Source organism: Camelus dromedarius, chromosome X (genome assembly GCF_036321535.1).
Source record: "Camelus dromedarius isolate mCamDro1 chromosome X, mCamDro1.pat, whole genome shotgun sequence".
Classification (NCBI taxonomy): domain Eukaryota; kingdom Metazoa; phylum Chordata; class Mammalia; order Artiodactyla; family Camelidae; genus Camelus; species Camelus dromedarius.
The window spans coordinates 50,102,330-50,123,722 of NC_087472.1; the positions used below are offsets into that span (position 1 = coordinate 50,102,330).

Here is a 21,393-nt window from a genome sequence, read left to right on the forward strand (position 1 = left end):
GAAACTATACATTCTAGGACTTGAATTATCTTGTGAAAGAACACATTAAGTTTTTAAAAATAGATTCAGTTGTGGGGGTTTTTTACTAGTATTTTTTTATTCTCAGTGGCTTTTTTTGGGCATTTGTATGTGTTTTAGGAATGCTATCCTCAGGTTCAGTGTCATCATCACGTTGTCCAACAGCCCCAGATCATCCACTCTCCACGCTGTCAACAATCCCATTCTAGCCAGCAAATCCAAACCATCGCAGGAAGTGATTCAACTTCTACAAACACTGGAAATGAACTGTGCCATGGTGGATCAAACCATACCCATGAGCAGGTAAGATTAATCAGCTGATTCCTTATAAAACTGGAATAATTCTCTTAAACCCTTCTTAAACCACTGTGCAGGTACCCACATTAAACTTTCATCAAAATATTGAGCAGTTATATCCTTGGGATTTGTGTTTTGTTATGCATTTTGAAACAAAATTTTCCACCTCAGAAGACAAAATAATTCAGGTCTATTAATACATTAAATCTTTGAGAGAAGTTATGAACCAATCAGCGAATACCAACTTCTAGCTGATCTTCAGTTCTTGAATGGGTCCAACAGTTGTGCAACATTAAATATTTTCAGGGAGGGGGTACGGTATTTACGTGAACAGTGAATTGGAAATTATATTGTCTAAGATGATTGTAATGGTCACATTTCACAAGCTGGTAATTACTTTGTTTTCTTTGAAAATACGGCATATTAAGTCAAAATATGTGCACGTTTTATTGTATATTACACCAACAAAATAGAAACTAAAACAATCGCTAAGAAGAAATCTCTTGGGATATAATCATCAGTGACTAATTTATGTTCTGAATACTTTTGAATCTTGTAAACATCTGTTATACAAGTGTTAAAGGAAAAAAAGATGTTCTTGTGTCTTGGTAAAACTAACAATAATAACTAGAACTGTGGGGAAAAAGCTACCATTTGTATTTTTTCATATTCTTTCCAATAAGGAAAAACTTGCTCAAACTGACCTCTTTCATAAGCAATTCCTACTAAAAAGCAAAAGAAAAAGAATAAAAAAAAAAACAAAAAAAGGAGCCTGCCCACAAAAGCTATATTAAATATGTACTTTGGCCATATTGGTTAAAAAAAAAGGACCTCAAAAGATTTAAAATCTACATTTTTCCAATCTAAAAAGCCTAAAATGATCCTTTCTCTGAATATCATGAATGGAAATACTGACCTTTAGAATTACTCATAATATGGTCCAGATGGTGTTGAATTTCTTACATTAAATGAATTAGTAATAACCATTAGACATTTTATTAGGTTAAATCATTTGATATTATCATTTTTATAGGTCAAAGTTGATCAAATAGCAACAATTTCATATGGTTCAATCTAATACTTAACTTTGCTTCACAGTTTCCTCATCGTAGAGATTTATCATCCATTTCTTACAGGGTTGTTGTAAGAATAAATTATGCCTTGTATGTTAATCATTTAACTATAGTTGAGTGCTGATAGAAAGTACTTAACAAATGGTAATTGTTAGTTTTTAGCAGTAATTATTATTCATAAACATTAAAGCTTTATGCTAGAATGTATGAAAAATATAAAAGAGTAAGACATTGTCATATTTCTCATAGGTGCTTACTGTCTAATAGGGGAAAGTGGCAAACCTGTAAAACATTACAAAGCAAAGCATTGCCTGCTGTAAAAGAGGAATAAACAATGTGCTTTGGGAACAGAAGAAAGAAGAAAATAATTTTAGCTGGGAGATCTAGTAAAGCTTTGTTGAGGAGGTGAGGATTGGCCTGGGCTTTGAAGACTGAGCAGAATTTCCATATGTAGTATGGTGGTGTGGCATGGACATCCAAAGAAAAGGGAATCACATGAAATAAGTCATATATTTGGGAAAGTACATTTTGAGTTTCAGGAGTAGTTTGTGGTTTGGTTTGTATGGCAAGGAAGACATAGGATGAGGAGTTCTAGAGTGTAGGGTTAAATTGTTACATTAAGGCCAGATCACAAGGTCCTTGAAGGTTAAGTTGAAAATTTTGAACCTTATTTGGCAGGCAGTGGAGAGTGGATGAAGGTTATTGAGTAGGAAAGTACTGATAGGTATGATTTAGGAGGTTAATTCCAGCAGCTTTGTTCAAGATAGACTGGAAGATGGATTAGTTTTCTTCTCACAGTGATCAGATGAGGAAGGTGTCATTGTTGCCCTTATTGTTCAGAGAAAGAAACTGAGGTTCAGAGAAGTTAAGTAACTTGCAGAGGCTTACACAGTTAGCATGTGGTAGAGCCAGGATTCATACAGAGGTAGCCTGACTCCAGAGTTTATTGAGAGTTCCCTCTTGAAGTTGAGTCAGTAATGTGGAAAGTCCTTGGTCAATAATGTAAACATGAGTAAAGCAGTGGATTAAAGAGTCTGCCCCTGCGGAGATGTTGATGATGTAACAGAAAGTGGACTAGCTTCAGGGTAGGAAGACCTGGGTTCCAGTCCCAGCTATGTCCCTTTCAAGCTGTGTGTTCTTAATAAACCCTAAATCTTTCAGAAATAATCCTCATCCATACAATTTAGGTAATAAGTCTACCTCACAGGGTTGTTGTAAAGAGTAAATGAAAATATAACTTGAGCATGTTTCATAAAGTTTACAACATGAAAAAATGTCACAGAGAAGGATTTGCAGAGGAAAGTTTATTAAAAGCTATTTACAAAACAGAAAGAGACTCACAGACAGAAAAAACAAATTCATGGTTAAATAAGTTAACAAATGTGGTTAAAATACCATATAATATCACTTATATGTGAAATCTTTAAAAAAAAAAAAGACAAATGAACTTATTTACAAAAGAGACAGACTCACAGACATAGAAAACAAACTTATGTTTACCGGGGGTAAGGAGGGTGTGGGGAGGGATAAATTGGGAGCTCAGGATTTACAGATACTAACTACTATATGTAAAATAGATAAACAGCAAAGTTCTACTGTATTGCACAGGGGACTATATTCAATATCTTGTAATAGCCTATAATGAAAAAGAATATGAAAAAAAATATTTAAATGTATGACTGAAACACTATGCTGTACACCAAAAATTAACACAACATTGTAAACTGACTGCACTTCAATTAAAAATTCATTTTAAAAAAAGCTATTTTAGTCTACATGTAAAACTTAAACTAGGATAATGACAGATGGAATGGAGTGAGAGACAATTATTAGAGATGGGAACAATATCACAGGATTAAGAATCTTGTCTGGTGGCAAAGGTAATGCTACAATATACTTTCTCTAGCTTAGTACAACTAACTAATCATGCATTTGACCAGACGATATTGTCAGTTTAGAAAATGGGCAGAGTTGGGTAACTAATATATTACTTTTTATTTTATTATGCATACTGCAGTTTGAGATTCCAATTTAGCTTTGTTAAAGGCTGAAGACTTTCTGTATAGAAAATTTTTTTCCAGTTTTTCAGTATTTTATGTGGATAAAGTTGAAGTACTGCTGACAACAGAAGAGTGCCCTGGGAAGCTTAGAGTTAGTAATTTCCACCTGTGTGGATTACAGAGGCTTGGAGCCATTCCTGGTCAGAGTGAGGATGACCTAACCTGATTGTGCAGATTCCCATGGACAAAGGAGGGCAGAGGACGAGTTTGCTCACCCAGGCTCCTTGGGGTTTATGTGTCTCTTTCACATGAGTGGAAGAGTCTCTAAAGAGTAATAAAGCAGACAACAGTTAGGCTTTTTTTAAAAAAAGGTTGGCCCATTTTCAGTTTGTATTTAGAGTTACGTTGCAATTTGGAGGTAACATAATAAAGCATAAAGAACAGAGGCATTCAATTTAATTATCTGGGTTTATAAAACCTGATTCTGCTGAGCTACATGATCCTAGGTAATTGACTTTAACTGGACTGAGGGAGAATCATACTTAATGTGCACTGTATCTACAATAGGATTAAGTGAGATAAAGTATGTCGTTTCCAGCTTAGTGCCAAGCACATAGTAGATGCTCGAATGAATGTTTGCTTCTTTACCTTTTCCTCTCCCAAACCCAAGCCCCAAATCTTTCAAAGCATCAAAATGTCAATTTCTATTGGCTCCCATTGTAATGATCTTTTTAAATGAAATGAAATCACCTTTATAGAGTACTTTCCACAAAGCAGAAGGCATTAAAGTATTTTTGAAAATCAAGTGTCCAAAAACCTGGTTTCAAAATATTTTGTATAAAACAAATTTGTGTATATATTCCATGGTTCTCCCTAGAAACACCGTTTTGGTTTCAAATTCAAAACATCACTGACCACATTTTCTTCCCTGAGGACATTAAGAATAACATGCTGTGATCATTTCCCTGCTATTAGCAAGGAACAGATAATTCCACATATGCTAGGGACAGGGAAAAGCTCAGCTGAACTCGTTTTACAAGTTGTACAGGTGGTGTTTATAAGAAAGACTTAAATAATTATACTTATTGCATGTACAACTCTTTTCCACTTGGCTTGAGGCTTCCAAAAAATTTTTAAGAGTCATGGGAACATGTAAAGGGAAGACTCCTGATCACTTGGACTATGCTTTTGCCAATGGAAAATACTCCCAATTTGTGATGACTTTCTTTCATCACTGGAAAATTTAATTTTGTCAACACCACAACAGCACCGATCTTACTGTCAGGTGCTTTTTCTGATAAGTATCCAGGAAGCTTGTTAGAATGATTAACAGAAGTCATTCACTAATGATGGAAACCCTGGGCTGGTTAGCTCGATAAACACACAGTTCTGCCTGCTCCCTCACTCATTCACATGTGGCTCCGGTCTCTCTCCCTATTTATTGCCTTCTTCATCCCCATTTAAAATGAATGTCTTTTGTGCAAAACTCTATTTCCTGCTATCTGTTCCAAACATTTAATCCATATCTGTTTTGGACCCATTTTTTTTTTCCTCAACACCACCCTTATCTGTCTCCTGCTACCTCCTGCTCTTGTGCCCCTTTGAACTCTTGTTTTGCAGCAAATGAATCATTTACTCTTTTAAAAATAGTTTTTATTTTTTAATCAAAGTAATGCATATATATATATATATATATATAGCTTAAAAAATCAAATAGTATTAAATGACATACAGCGAATAGCAACTTCTGGTTTTAACCCTTTTCATGCATCCCCAGAGGCAAGCATTTTCAACTCTTAGCTTTATCTTTTGGTATTTATCTCCATATAGCTAAATAGTATGAATATACTTATGCTGCTATTTCTCTGTTAGTGTTGTAGCTTATCTGTTGATAATTCTGGTACTTAAGGATTTAGTTCTATTAATTCCCCATCCACCTGTTTCCATCCCATTCCAGTATAGTTAAACCCCCATTTTTTGGCTAAATCATTATTCAGTGTTTATATTATTATTGCGATGAAAGTATTATTTACTGCTGAACCAATTTGTGTACTATTTTGCTGCTTTTATTAGTACAACTATTTTTTGCTGGTGTTAATAATTCCCTAATTTTTTTTTCATTTGCTTGGTTTTCTACGTATCTATTGCTAATTCTTTTCTTTAAAAAAAAATACAAAACTTTTTAAATGGAAGTACTGGGGATTGAACCCAGGACCTTGCACATGCCAAGCATGCCCTCTACCACTGAGCAATACTCCCCACTTTTAAAAATGCATATTTATTTTTTGCTAATTCTTTTCTCAATATAACTTTTTATAGTCAAGTGTTCTGGTTTTTGTTGATCAAACAGTTCCTCTCCTTAAAACCCTGCAATCCATATACACCACTCCTCTTGGCTTGTATCATTACTGTCTACTGACCTTCTAGTCACTCTCTCCATCCTTCAGCCGTTTCACTGGCAGGCTTATAATCTTCTCCACACTTTCCCTTGACCCCTTCCCTCGAATCATCTATGAGAATTTCACCACTGAAATCAGTGATCTTTCCCAGGCTCTGTCCTCATGCTTCTTTGTCACCCTTAATTTTTTCATTACAACATCTTCAGCCAGCGCAGACTTTGGCCACTCCTTGAACCTCCTCATCACTTGAAACTGTTTAATCTGGAATTCTGAATGTCTCTTTTTCTTATCTTCACTTTCGTACTTCATCTCCTGCTCCCTGATTCCCACTGAAACTTGCCCTCATCAAGCTCTCTAGCCCTCAGTTCCAAACCAGGCTGGTGTCCCTTGTTAGCTGATTCAACAATGCTCTTGCTAGAAATCCTTAAAATGTTTTGTTGCCTTCTCTGATTAGTCCTCACTTTGCTGATCCCTTACCTTGGGTAGACTGCCATCCACTTCCTTTGCCCCTAGATTTTGACTTCTTTGGGTGCTAGAGAAAGTTCACAAATGAGGCCAATTTAATCTAGTACAGATTGTCTCTATCTTGCTGGACTCCCTCTGTTGCTGGACAGCCCTTTTAGTTAATTCTAATGGACTTGCTACCACAGTCTTCTATCTAATCCTTATTTTTCCCTCGCTCTTCATGCTCCAGGGTCCGCTGCTGTTCTCTCACTCTCTGCAGGTGGCCTTGCCTTCTACTGAGAATCGGCAGTGGAACTCAAATTTTATTGTGCACCAGAATCAGTTGGAGGGCCTATTTAGATTGCTGGGGCCTGATAATTTGCATTTCCAAGTTCACGAGTTATCCTAGTACTACTTGATCCAAGGACCACAATTTGAGTTCACTATGTGAACTCCTTCAAAACCCTCCCTCACTGAAAAAATTTCTCTGTACTTTTAACAAACTTCTGATTCTTTTGATCTTCGAGAATTAAGAAGCTAACCATGTCTTCAAAATGACTCCCCTGGCAACCCTACCAATCTATTGACTTACGATCTCAATTTTTTCTGTTCCCTTCACCTGCAAAATCCCTGAAGCAGGAAGACATACTTGCTGCTGCTATTTCCTCATTACCCACACATTCCTAAAGACATTGAAAACCAGATTCTAGTTTCTACATTCTCCTGAAACTACTGTTATTGACTTCTAAATACAAATTCTACTTCCTTTTTTTCTTCATCCTCATCTTATTCCAGCTCTGTGGCATTGTGATCCATTGTATTCTTGATATTCTTTCTGCCGATTATACTGAACTGCTGCTTCTAATTCTCCTTCTCAGGCTCCTCTTCCTTCTTTCCTCAGAAGATCTTTCCCAAGGACCCATCCTTGGCCTCCTTCTCCTTTCTCTACCACGTCTCCCTTGACTATATGATATACAATCTTGAATTCTATGTCCTCTACCTGGACACCTTTACATGATCACCTTTACATGGACAACTCACAAAACTTTCCTCCTAAAGCTCTAATTCATCATTTTTCATCATTTTTAATGGACCAGTTGATGCCTCTATTTGGCTGTCCCACAGTCACCTCCAGTTGATCATGTATCAGCTTTTCATTCTATGCCCTCTATTTCTATTAATAATATCTCTAGTGCCCTAATCACCAGACTTAACATTGAGCATTCTTTTTTACTTTCTGTTTTTGCCACCACACACTTAATCAGTCATTGTAATCTGAAGATTGCTCCTATGTATAACCTCTCTCATATAGCTGAAAGTTAGGTTTTCTTCTTAGAATTCTTTTCCATCTGATCTGTGCTTCTCTTTATAGCCCTTATCAACTGATCAATCTATCATACATTAAAGTTATTTAGGTACATATCTTAGCTTTTCTAAAAGACCATAAAGTCCTTGAGAGAGACGATGACAGTATCTTTTGTCTTTTTTTTTTCCCAAGCACTTTATAGCTTAGGATGGTGCTTAGTAAGTTCTCAATAAATCTATGCTGAATGAATGAAAGCAGTATGCCACTGAGACCTTTTAAATCCTACATGTGGCTTGTGGGTATAGATTTTAGCTTTCAGGTTAAGAAAAGTTAGAATATAAGATAAATTACATTGAAAGAGCTATTGCATATGTGCAGTGAGTTCCTCCATTGGCTTAGCTTACATACTACAGAAGTGGTTTCATTCCTTGAATAAATTGTATACTAGGGAATGGCAGAATAGAGAAATAGCAGAGGTGGAGAAGAGAAAAAGGTAGCAAGAAAGGTGTTACCAAGAAGTTATGTATGAAAAATACGTATTTGTTTCAAATTAATTCTTTGGTGTGCATATATATATATATACAAAAAGGATTTGGAGTGGAGAACAAATGAGATGTAATAGAACAGAAAAAGAGGTGTCAGAGACAATGTAAATATAATGGAGCAATAACACCAGAAAGAAAAGAGAGTACAGAGAAATGCAGGGCACAGAGTTCCATGTCATTAGTAAAAATGGGCTAAAAACTTGGCTCTGAGATTTTTGGAAACCATAGGGAAAAACAAGAAAAACATGATTAGTGACAAAATTCCAATTGTCCATGAGAAAAAGCTTCATAAGTTTTCAATAGCCACTTGTATTATAGGAAAATATATTTTATTTTCCAGTCAGAATACTTTAAGCTGTTACAAATTCAATCACCTGGATTCATTATAAAATGACAATCCAAAACGCCTACTTTTTTTTTTACTTGGTTGGAAGTGGAAGAATCATGTTATTTTATAACAAGATATCAAAATGTACACTAAAAATTGGAGCAAGGACAGCTTTGATTAGGTTTCAATAAAGTTAATTTCAGTGTGCTTTGTTAAAGCATCACTTCCAATTAGTGCTTTTCTATCTATTATATTTAATATTTAGCCTTCATCCTTTATGATAGCTTCCTCATGCAACAAATGTTTGCTGAGCATCTACTATACTCAGGCACTATGGTAGGTGCTGGACTTAAAGAAAGATATAAAGTGTCTCTACAATGGAAATTGACACAACATTGTAAAATGACTACAACTCAGTAAAATTAAAAAAAAAACTGTACCTACCCTTAGGTAGTTGAGAGTCTTAGAAGAAAAATTTTCTGTAGAAAATTTATAATCATCTTCCACTCCTATCATTATTCAAGTAGCCAATAGTCCATATGCCTTAAGTTAAATAAAACCATTATTTATATGGTGGTTTTACATGACAGTTGAATAATTTACCCCCATTCCCCCCAAAAATAATACCTCCAGCAACTTTATTAAAACAGGTACTAAATTACCTACATTTTACAGTTGAGGAACCTGAGGTTCAGAAAGATTAAGCAAAATACTTAACCTACAACTAGGAAGTGGGAGTTCCATTTTTGGCTCCAATTTCCATTCTTTCTTCATTGCAACACTTTGCTGCCTGAGTTTACTCATAGAAAATTAAATTAGGTCTTTATTTCAAGTAACAACCTATTGGGATGAGTAACTTCTTCATTTTAGAATTGTGATCATTGTATAATACATTCAACTCAGTGACAACATTTATTGAAAATCTTCTATGTACCACGTACTGTATAATGAAACATTTCTTTCCTAAAATATCTATGGAGGTCAAAATAGCAATGAGGATTTTCAGAACCTAAAATTCTGACACTTTTTCTCCTGCTAGGATTTCTTCTTGTGGTACAAAATAGGAAAAGACCAATTATTGTGTTTTTTTTGTAACCTTGTTAGCCAAATGACATTGTACATAAAATGCATTTAATTTCACAGGGATTAATGCCCAATGGATTAACTGTGGTTTCAATCAGTCTGATAGCTATTAAGTGTCCCAAATCAAAACAAAATTAGTGAAGCAGTAACTTTATTTTTCTACAAGTATCACCATATCATTATGAGGGTTGCAGGATAATAATCTATATATTGTGAGCTTTTCTTAATAGTAATGTTTTCTGTTATCATGTAGCAAAAAGTTACTACCTGGGAGTGTCTAAGCACAGAAGACCTTGTTTCTTAACATGTTCATGACCTTTTAGAGGATTAGGCATTTATGTACAATTGCTTTTATATAACATGGCTTTTTAAGTACTTTAATCTGCTAAGCAACCATTCTACATAGGTGAAAAATGCACACATTTAGGCCAGTTGCCTAGTGGGGATAAATTTAATTGAGTCAATACCCTCTACTACTAGATTACTACTGGATTGTGGTTTGTGCCTTGATCACAGACTGTCCCTAGTCTTGAACAGCATTCTCACAGATGTGTGTCATTAAGCTTGAGGGGGGCGGGCAGGCAAGAAAATATAGACAGCTCAGCTGAAATCTGCTACTATTGTGTATCTACTGTCTGCAGGACTCTATAATCACTACCATTGAATTTTGTAAGTATGGTTGGTCAAAAGTATCTTTGAATATTGAAGTTTATATAATGTAGATGCTAGCAAGAAATTTGAACCCTTTTTTTGTTGTTAATGGAGGTCCTGGGGATTGAACCCCGGACCTCGTGCATTCTAAGCACATGCTCTACCACTGACCTATACCCACCAACCCCCAATGCTAGCAAGAAAATTCCACTTCTGGAATCTCACAGATCACAAATAAGAAACAAAACCCCAGATTGGAACTAGGACAAGAACTTCCAAGGCATTAGTGAGTTGAAGCCCATGGTTTTTCTTTACAAGGTACTTCCTTTCTACAGATTTTCTGAAATATGACCATGAATTTGTTTCTGATTTCACACCTAAACAGTGTTGCCTTCCTTTGGGTTTGTGGCAGTAATTCTTTTTTAAAAAAATTATTTTATTTTTTGTGGTGGCACTGGTAGATTTTATTTATTTTTAGAAGAGGTACTGGGAATTGAACCCAGGACCTCATGCATGCTGCACATGCCCTCTACCACTTGAGCTATACCCTCCCCGACTTATGGCAGTAATTCTAATGAAAGTTTTTTTTTTTTTTTTTTACTAGGAATCAGAGAAAAGGAGTTAGACTGCTTGGCCATTTTTATGGTCAGAAAGTGATCTGATAAAAGATATTTGATGAATGCATGCTTAAGAATGTCTAATAATTTTTTGAGAAAGCCCACATTTTGTATATCTGGAAGCAACTATTCTTCAGCACAGTTTGTATTTCTGCCCTGTTTCTATGTGAAAAGCTAAAGCTTTTATCTAAGACTGACACTTGAGATAGCTCTCATTCATCAGGCAGAAGAGTTGACATGAGGCACTCTTTTTATCTAAAGTATCCTGTCAACTGAATTTTGTCACAGAGAGAAAACCTTCATCCATTAGGAGCTGTCATTATTCTGACCGAAAACATTCGTGTTTCCTTGGGAGGCTCCATATCTTGGCTTTTTCAAGGTGACAAGAACATGGATTTGAGCCAACTTTAAAAGAAATGTCAAAACATACCTACAAACAGTTCTAATAAAACTAGGGAGCTCTACTGACCTGTGATTTAGTAATTGAAAATATTGCTCACTGGCACATCATAGTTTATGGTTAGGAAATTTCATTTTATTGTTGAGCATAGTTCCATCAAAGACTTTAACAGCAGATGATAAGCTGACTTCTGTCTGTCCTCTCCCTCCAAACTTTTGAACTGAACTGGATTTTGGTTTTTACTCTGTTACTCAAATGCTACTGTAAATTGTAGACTGTACAAAACCGAGGAGGAATATATACACAAATGAGTGAAATTTTGCTTCCTGCTTTTCTACCTTGCCATCTTTTTTGCCAGAAGAACCTATTCTTCAATTCTAATGCTCTTAGTCTCTATTAAATTTTCTCTAAACATTTTGCATAATTTCATACCAAGAAAATCAAACTCTTGACCATTTCAACTCCTAGCCTAACTAACCTCCGAAACTGCTGAGCAAACACAAGAGGTCTTCTGGGGAGGCAATATTGTGTAGTGGTTACAAGCCTTTCCTCATTTAATCTTTGTGGCAAGTTTGTAGCATAATGCCTGGCACATAGCAAGAGCTAATTAAATATTAGTTATTACTATCATTTCTCAAAATAAAATCACCTCCCTTTGGTAACTTTTAATACCTCTCTTTATGTATGAACACAGACATGATGTAAATCATTCTTTATCCTGGACTCTGATTCTTTACTTGGGTGCCACATAGAAATCATGCGAGCAAAAGTTTTAGTGATGGCACTAGAGATTCATGTACCCAAAAGGTTTACTAGTGTACAGCGCAAGGACAGAATATTTATGCAAAAATTAAAAAAGAAATACTTCAAGACAATTGGAAACTATAAAATTATTGTCAAATGGATCAAACTGGATGGAAAAAAAACCCCATGATTTTCACAGCATTATGAGGGGATTAAAATTGGCTAAGAGAAAGGCAAGCAAAATACTAAACATATCAAATCAATTGTTTGTGGATTCTAGTGGGGAGCTCAGTACTTGAATAGCCTCGGCTAAAGAACTGCCCTTTTCTGCTGGGGAAAGTTAACGGTTTTGGAAGGGACCCACAAAGAGAGGGGAGGCAGGCAGCTGTCTGGCCAGCTTCAGCAATGAAATAATGACCTGTAGATCACTGGAATGACATTGACATGACAGCTAGGTTTTCCTCTATCCAATTAACCTTGATCTTTAAAATCAGATTTGAAACCATGTTTTTAGGCCACTCCCAGTTTGGTGAATATATAGATGGCCCATAATGGAGAAATGCTTGAATAAAACATGAAGTCAAAAGTTAATGATTATTCTGAATAAAAACTTGCCTAACTTTAACCTTCACTTACTGAGAGGGGTCTATCACTAAGGAGCTGACTGCCAAGATCTAGAAATCCAGTAGGACTCAAATGTCAGTTTTCAACTCTTATAAGGAGTTCAGTTTGGTTGCTGCCATTAGATGTACCTGAACTTACAAAGAGAGTGTAAGGAATCACCACTTCTTGAGGAAGTACTCTGGCTTTCTTAATCTGTCTTGGTTAGCTGCTTTAAGAGAGAAACCTGTAAAAGATTCTTTCCAGAATCACTTAGCATTCAGAGTCACTTACAACCAAGTAGGTAGATGACTTCTTACATTTCAACGAGTACTTACTGAACCACTATAGGGTGTTCAATCAGTGTTGTGCAAGATATTATGGCATATACCAAAAAGTATGGCTCAATCTTTACTTAAGTTTGTTTCTTTTGAGTAGGAAGAGGGTGCTGAAGAGCACACAAAAAAAACTTATTTAGGACACTATTCATAGTAATCTGTGTTTAGGATTTCAAATGTCTCTGAGGACTGCAAATGTTTTACATTTGGCTCTGAGCTACTTTTTCCCATGTCAGATTGGCTAAATACTCAGTCCAAATAATAAATGGAGGGAATCCAATAAGAAATAATAAAAATACATTGAATTGCCAAGGTTCATCTAATCCAACTTTAAGATGTACTAGTTACATCAAGCTGATTTTCATTGAGAAATGCAAGTCCAAATGAAATTCTTCTATAGTCAGTATAATTTAAATAACTCCCATCTTCTCTTCCAGCAGGGGATAGATGAATAAGCCATGTGGTGGTAACAAGCAATTCAAAGATTTTGGTTTACTTGTTTTACTGTTTTATTTAAATGTCTATATTCAAGAATTTTTATATAAATTATTCAAGTTTGCATTCATTAGGTCATTTAGACTCGAGTGAAGTGAAACTGAAAATGTTATTGCACTTTTGCTTTTCCTTTAAATTCCTCCCATATTGAAAAATGTATACACCAGATGCAAAGACGATTTAGCTGCTTGATTCATGTGATGACTTTGTGATGAGTTACTTGTATTAATAGGTTATTTCACTTTTTTCATTTGATGTCAAAACATCTGTGAATTTAGAAATGCTTAATATTGTTTATAATTGTGGTTGATGTTTTCTTCAGGTGATAATTCAGGATGATGGCCCTGAAAAATTGGACCCCAAGTATTTTGGAGAGTTGCTTGCTGATCTAAGCCGTAAAAATACGGATCTATATCACTGCTTATTAGAACATTTGCAGAGAATTGGAGGAAGGTACTGTAAATATATCACCTGACTCAATGTTGTAATTTTCAAACAGTTTACAATACTCTGGTTTTTTTAATAGACTATTTTTTAGAGCAATTTTAGGTTCATAGCAAAAATGTACTTTTGATGGGGAAACAGGGCAACTCTGAGCAGATCTGAGCAAATGTCTTATTTTAAGAGTTAATGTACTTTATGAAAATCATCAAAGAGGTCACACCAGCTATTTTAGGATCAGTAAATAATTCTGTGTACCTTCTTTTGTAATGTACTTTGACAACAAATGTAACCTCTTGGGCAAGGAGCTCAAAAAATGCATGGCACACTATGACTTGTTTTAAGATATTACACTGATAAGATAAGAAACAATCCCACTGTCAACACACTACTGTTCATCTACTGATGTGTGCTCACCAAATGAAGACCAGAGTTTAATACACTTAGGGTTATGTATTATTAGAAATGGTATATATTATTTAATATTATATATAATATATGAAATAGAAATTATATAAATACCTATTTATAAATTAATATAAATATGTCTGTTATATAATGATATTTTATAATAATATCTAATACATATTTAAATGTGTAAACATAAACAATTTAACAACTGTTCAGTGTAGATGAGAGCAGATTATGTTATGAAATGAATTCCATGAGCTATACTCCAAAAGTCGCCTTCTACTACATAGTCACATCATTTATGCTGTTGTCTGTCAGGCAAAATTTAGGAAAACGCCAAAATTTCAGAAAAATCTGGAGGATAAAGGAAAAGTCAGTGTAATTTTTTTCTAGTTCAGACTTCACTAACTAGATTCTTCTACTTCTTAGAAATCTTTAATCTCTTCTTTATCTTTCTCTCGACTTACTATAACTCTGTTTATTAGCTCTCTCGTCCTTGGCTTTTCTTGCTTTTATATTCATGGTTACAACCATTCTCTCATCATCATCATCAACTGCCTGGCCTCTTTATCTTATTGTCCCTCTGACTTAGCAAACGCTCAACTCTGGATTAGTCTAGCTCTCTGCTTTATTGTTTTCTTTTTTTTCCCTGCATGCAATACTCAACACTCACTATCCCTCGAATTCAGACATGACCCCATGAGGACTGTTTTATTTAGCCTGGTTTCCTTGGTCCTTAGTGTGGTGACTGCTTTAGTGTGGTACTTAATAGATATTTGTTGAATGAATGAATGCCTTCTTTACGCTACATCCATGCAGTTGAGCGCAGTAAGAGAAAAGCACAGCCATTTATTTGAATTGAGGTCATTATTAACGCATGATTTCCATCTTCAGCTAAGCCTTCATCATTGTTTTATGGCAATCAACATCTTCTCCCATTATCCAAAGAACTGTTTCACACATTCATTCATTTGCATAAGGTCACTACCTTAAAATCTTCGCCCTCACTCTGAGTAGTCTGTTATTTATTGAGTGTCCCCTATGTGCCAGACACTGCTGAGTACTTTTTCGATATATTGTCTAATTCACATAGTAACCATAGAAAGTTTCAAATGGACACCCAAAGAGACTAAGTTATTAACCTAAGATCACACAACTACTAAGTGCTTGAGGTGGATTTCAGCATTTTTGAGCATTCTTATCCCTATAAATCATGACCCAGCTCTTCTGCAAAGCCTTCCTTAGATAATGAGTTTGGTCTGAGTGTTCCTCTTCTGTGCATTAATCATGCCCTGTGAATATCCTGGATTTATGCCCCAGCTTTTGTTACATACTAGTTGTGTAGTATTAGGCAACTTCTCTGTTTAACCTCTTTGTACCTCAGTTTCACCATCTGTAAAATAGGGGTTATAATAATAATAATAATAATAAATAATAATAATAATAATAATAATAATAATATTTATTTCATAGACTTTTTATAAGTAATAAATGATTTTACTTAATAAATAAGTAAGACATGTACTTATAAGGCCCAGTAACAAGCCCACCAGAGGATTCCAATACATGCTCAAGTCTGACAACCACTGACCTATGGGCACAAAAGTGGCAAAATCTGGGACTCGAACCTATGGGAGACCCTTTTTCTCCCTTAGGTAAATCCCTTAACCTTTCAATACTAGATACATATCTCCAAATTATTTAAGATATTGGAGACAAATTAAAGGAATTTTCAATTTTTGAATCATCAAATTGGAAAAGGTCTCAGGATTGAGACCAATTTTACATTGTTCAAATTTTGCTTTGGCTCAATTATGGTTATGACAGAACAAGAAAATATTTGTGTTTGTATTGCCCCCAAACAGTTCAAAGTGCATGGTCTTGACAAAGTTGCTATTCAATAAAGGTTTACAGAATGAGAGTTAGATATATTCCAGATTTATTAGTCTCATACTAATTATAAATAGACAAAGTAACTGAAATTAAATTATTTTATAATAATCATCAGCTATAGGTGTAATCTGAGGTTCTGAAATAACTTCCTCTCATCGAGGGCTTTGATAAATATACATGGGTGACCTAACTGTGTAATTAAGCACTGCAAAGCATTAAATTTAATTTTGAGAGTAAATAAAATACCCAAAAGAAAATAGAAAGTGTCTCCACATTAGTAAACACTCCAGAGTGGAGAGGGTTGCATAAAGTTTTGGTGCTTTAGAGTTTCTGTTTGTCAGAGGGTTGTTAGTTTTTTTCTTTTCATTCCTTCCCTTTCTCCCTCCTTTTTGTTTTGTTTTTCCTTATTACATTCCTTCCTTCCTAGGAGGTGAGATGGCACCTATTTTTTTTCTTTTTTCTGCCCTCTTTTTTCTGCCCACTGTAATTTTAGCCACCATCCCCCTGTGCTGAATGGAGATGAAATCCACACTGACCTTTCTACCTCCTGACTCTGCTCTCTTTGTTTCCAATCTCTCTCTCCCTCTCCTTTTGTCTCCACTTTTCTTCTCTTTCCAAATTGGAATTCAGCAATGAGTGGGCTGGAGGGTCTGAATTAAAGAAGGTTGTCTTATGAAACCATTTTGGTTACATTTGTAAATTCCAGTATTCAGGGCTGTTGATTGTTCCTTGTTTTGTTTCTTTTGTTTTCTTATTTGTAGAAATAAGTAAGTGACTAAGGACATGTGTATTAGGTTGGCACTGGAATTGGGATTTTAAACGTAAAAAGACTATTCATACTGTGATAATTCCAGTTAACAGTAACGTGAGATTACTGCAACTGCATTATGATACGTATTTTTAACTTGTTTCAGCTTCCAGTATATACATAGAGTTACTTTAGTACCACATTGAAAAAGTAGGAGATATTTCAGTTTTTCACTAGGGCCTCCCCACAATTTCTATTTTGGGCAACACAGGAAATACCTCATACATATATATATGAACAATTGCACATATTCAGTCATGCCTTGGGAAATGAAATCTTCAGTTCTCATTCTCCACATTACTTTGTATATTTTTGTAAGTGCATGCAAGAGGTTTTGCACAGTGAGTGACCCACTTATCTTTGTAAGCAATATATTACTCATAAGCACTTACTTAGAAGGTAAAGGTAGAAGCTAAAGCACTAGTTTATATGTCTAAAATACTTTTCTGTTGTACTTGAAGATATGGCAACCATATCTGATTTCCTAAGATCGTCTTAGTTTAAAATACTCCATCTTGCTATCAGAACATGAGTGCTGTATTTTTGTTTGTTTGAGAAGTATATTCACCATATGTGTTTGGTACCCAATTTTTCTACTAAGTGCAGAGGGAACAAGTAGGCGAAAAGGCATGTCTGTTGCCATTGACAACACTAGAACTGTATCCTTCCCTGCTGTCACCATTCCCCAAAGGAGCAAGTGCCAGACTGTTATGACCACTAACAATTCTCTTGCAGCATTTCCCTACCTAAAATGGCTCCACAAAGGGCCTTCCAACCCTCATGGACAAACTCTTACCTTGATGCTGGAAATTCTATTATCCCACTAGAATTTTGATCATGTTGCTTAAGGCGCTGTCCCTATGTAAACATGCAAATATCTCTTAAACTTTGTCACTGCCATATAGACTGTGGTGTAGACTGAATGAGTTACTCAGTCTTATCTTGCAAGTTTTGATTTTGATAAAAAGGGTGTGAACAACTTAAAGACACTGTAGGGAGAAGCTGGAGTCAGCATTGAAAGGAAACAATACAAGGAGAAAAAGGAGGTGGAAACAGAGAACAACTATTATTGATATTTGTTCACTCAGGTAGTATTTATTGTCAGACACTGAGGACTTCTACATCTAGCCACAAATAGACTGGTGTTAATGGATGGTACTAACCAATTCTGCATATTTAGTTGGTTTGCTATTTGGATGTTGTTCATTTTGAATAGATTGACTAGTTCCAGGAAAATTATTTTTGTCAAGTGCCCTTTTAGTTAGTTTAAATTTTTTCATTTGGATTATAAATTGAATTGGTACTATTATGATATATCAAAAAGTAAGATAAAATAATCAGAACACTAGCATTTATATATGATCAATGTATATATTTTCCTAAGTTTTTTTTTTCATTCTTGCAGCAAACAGGACTTTGAGTCTGCAGATGAGGTAAGTAGTTATAAAAAGAGTTGAAAATCAAATATAGTTGATAACAAGGCAGATTCTGATTTTTGCACTAATAATATTTTCGTTTGGTACCTTTATTAGACTGGAAACACAGGCTGGTGACAGAAATGATGATCATTTTGCCTTTAAAATGATGTAACCATTTATATCTTTGTGACAGCTGTAAAAGTGATAATTGTTAAAGTAATAATCATTCACACAAAAAATGGTTAATCAGCCATTGCTTTATGATTTAATTTGTCTTTACTTACCAGAACATTTAAAATTTCATTGACTACATACACTCTGCCTTAGAAAACTGAAATCTACATTAACCAAATAAATAGCAAGTTTAGTTTTAATGTATTTCAAAGCCATGTCTGTCCCATGCCAAATATCCAGCAACCTCAAGTATTATATGTGCATTCTATTAATAATTACTTTTAATAGAATAAGTCATCAAATAGAGAAAGAACTGATTTCAATGTAATAAAGGCAAAGTGGCCTCTTTTGTGTTAATTTTCATCTTTATTTTCAATGTATTGATATACTGCATTCATTACAATAATTCAGTAAGCCCTAAATTGCCTCTATGAAGTATTGACTTCAATTCAGCTCCTCACTTAAAATTAGTTGAAGCTTCCTAATGTTGCTGTGGCAACATCATAATCTTTCAAAAGTCACTACAGCTCTATGCAAATTCTCAATAAACCTTTAAAAATTATTTCCCCAAATTTTCATTACTTAAAAAATCAGTCTCTAAAATGTCACGTTTACCACCCAAGAAAACTTCCAGTTGTTGAAAGATACAAGGAAAGAAAATGTTTAATGGGATTTAAGAGTCCACTCTTTTGTTTTTAAATTGCTCTTTTTAAAAATAGAAATGGAATATTTGATTGGTTGCCCAAAACCTTTCCCCTGAAATTCCTGGAATTCAGGTTTCTTTTCATGGTGTATGTAGTATAATCGACATTTTTAAAGTAAGAACTGATAAAGCCAGAAGTAAAGTTTGTAGCAACCTTTACTCAAAAAATGAAATAATCTTTTGATGTCCCTAAAAATATGTCCTGCTGCATGATAGTCTGTGGTCTACTGACCCTATCATTAAAATACTAATGTGTATCTGTTAATAGATAAGCCTCTCTTTTCTTACAGTCAGAAGACATTGAATCGTTGATTCCAAAAGGATTGTCAGAATTTACAAAACAACAAATTCGCTATATTTTGCAGGTAAGATGGGGTCCATAGTGGTTGGGAACTCAACACTAACAAACTGCTAGCCAAGAGCATCTCCCTTAATTAAGAACAGAACGTTCGAAATAAAAACCCTGTTTCACAAGAGTTGATTATACTTTGATTAAACAAGGATTGTGTTATAGTTTGGTCAGACTATCAAACACTAGTATTGAATGATTAGCATTCAGGAAATCATTATAGAAATATTATTCCCTGCTGTGGAATGCCTTATTCTATAATGCTGTAGCATAACCTGACTTTAACTTACAGGCTTTGTCCTCCTCCATTCTACTTTCTGCACCTCCGCATCCTACCCCAACAGTGAGAAATGGAAAAATCAAAGCCTTGGTTTTCCTGAATTGTGGAAAGATAGAGACCACTGCAGCAGTAAATTCCCCTACAATGAAGGGAGAGACAGATCAGGACAGATCAAGATAGGTACTAAGGAAATATGACTAAAAAGAAGAGTAGATGTGTTTGCAAGAAAGGATTCTGAAGATAATCTAGTTTTGTCTAGTCAGGCAAATTTCTAAGTTTGATATTTGGTCTCAAGCTTTTGTTGATCATCAAAATATTAGACTTGGCATTATATCTGTGAGACTTAAATGAAATACTATTTTTAAGTGGTACACAGTCTGTATTATAAGGAGAATACGTGTGGGGAATGCATATGCTCGGCAGAACCTGAATCTTAGAGATGTCGTTGGTATTATTTCTGGTGGCGGATGTCCACCCACAGTGCATTCAAGGCCTATTTCTTAGAAAAACTCTTTCTGGGAATGTTTGCATCTAAGTCCTGAGTGACATTAGTCTGCAGTTTTCTTTCCTTGTACACTCCTTGGTTTTGGTATCAGTATAATCTAGCTTCATGAAATGAATTGGGAAGTGTTTCTTTTGTTTCTTATTTTCTGGAAGAGACTGTATAGACATGATATTAACTCTTTTTTCAAACATTTGGCATAATCCTCCAGTGAAAATATCTGGGTCTGGACATTTCTTTTCCAGGATTTTTTAAAAAATTCTAAATTCAATACCTTAGTAGGTATAAGTCTGTTCAAATGATCTGTTTCATATTGGGTGAGTTGTGGTAGCCTGTGTTTTTCAAGAAAGTAGTCCATTTCATCAAAATTGTCAAATGTGTATGTGTATGATTATTTGTAGTATTCCCTATTATCCTTTTGACTATTGCAAGGTCTGTATTAATATTCCCTATTAATTCCTGATACTAGTAATTTTGTCCTCTCTCTTTTTTTGTTGTCAGTGTTGTTAGAGGTTTATCAATTTTACTGAACTTTTTTCCAAAGAACTAGATTTTGGTTTTATTGATCTTCTCTATTTTCCTGTTTACACATTTTTGCTCTTGTCTATATTATTTCTTTCCTTTGCTTGCTTTGGGTTTATTTTGCTCTTCTTTGTCTCATTTCTTGATATAGGAAGTTAGATTATAGATTTCAGACCTTTCCTATTTTCTAATGTAAATATTTAATACTATAAATATCCTCTCAGCATGACTTTAGCTTGTGTCCCACAAATTATGGTATGTATTTTCATTTTCTCTTTGTTTTATTTATTTTTTATCTTCCTTTAGACTTCTGCTTTAACTGGTAGATTATTCAGAAGTGTATTTGTTTTGTTTCCAAGTGTTTAGAGATTTTCCTATTGTCTTTTATTAATTTCTAATTTGATTCCACTGTGGTTGGAGAACATAGTTCATATTAGATCTATTTTTTGAAATAGTTGTTTTGTTTTATAGTCAAGGATATGGTCTATTTTGCTACATGTTCCCTGTGAGCATGAAAGGAATGTGTATCTGTTGTTGGATGAAGTATTTCATAA

The 21,393-nt window shown here is 34.8% G+C and overlaps 1 protein-coding gene across 2 annotated transcripts in view; it reads left to right on the forward strand.

Annotated features, from left to right (window-relative positions):
• The window catches only part of POF1B (POF1B actin binding protein), a 72,167-nt gene that overhangs the window by 30,798 nt on the left and 19,976 nt on the right, over positions 1 to 21,393 (forward strand). For both annotated transcript variants that reach the window (XM_031445980.2, XM_010983401.3), the window contains exons 6-9: positions 139 to 321; positions 13,661 to 13,791; positions 18,297 to 18,324; positions 19,477 to 19,551. In XM_031445980.2, coding sequence (XP_031301840.1) covers positions 139 to 321; positions 13,661 to 13,791; positions 18,297 to 18,324; positions 19,477 to 19,551 — 417 coding nt within the window. The remainder of the gene's footprint in view (positions 1 to 138; positions 322 to 13,660; positions 13,792 to 18,296; positions 18,325 to 19,476; positions 19,552 to 21,393) is intronic.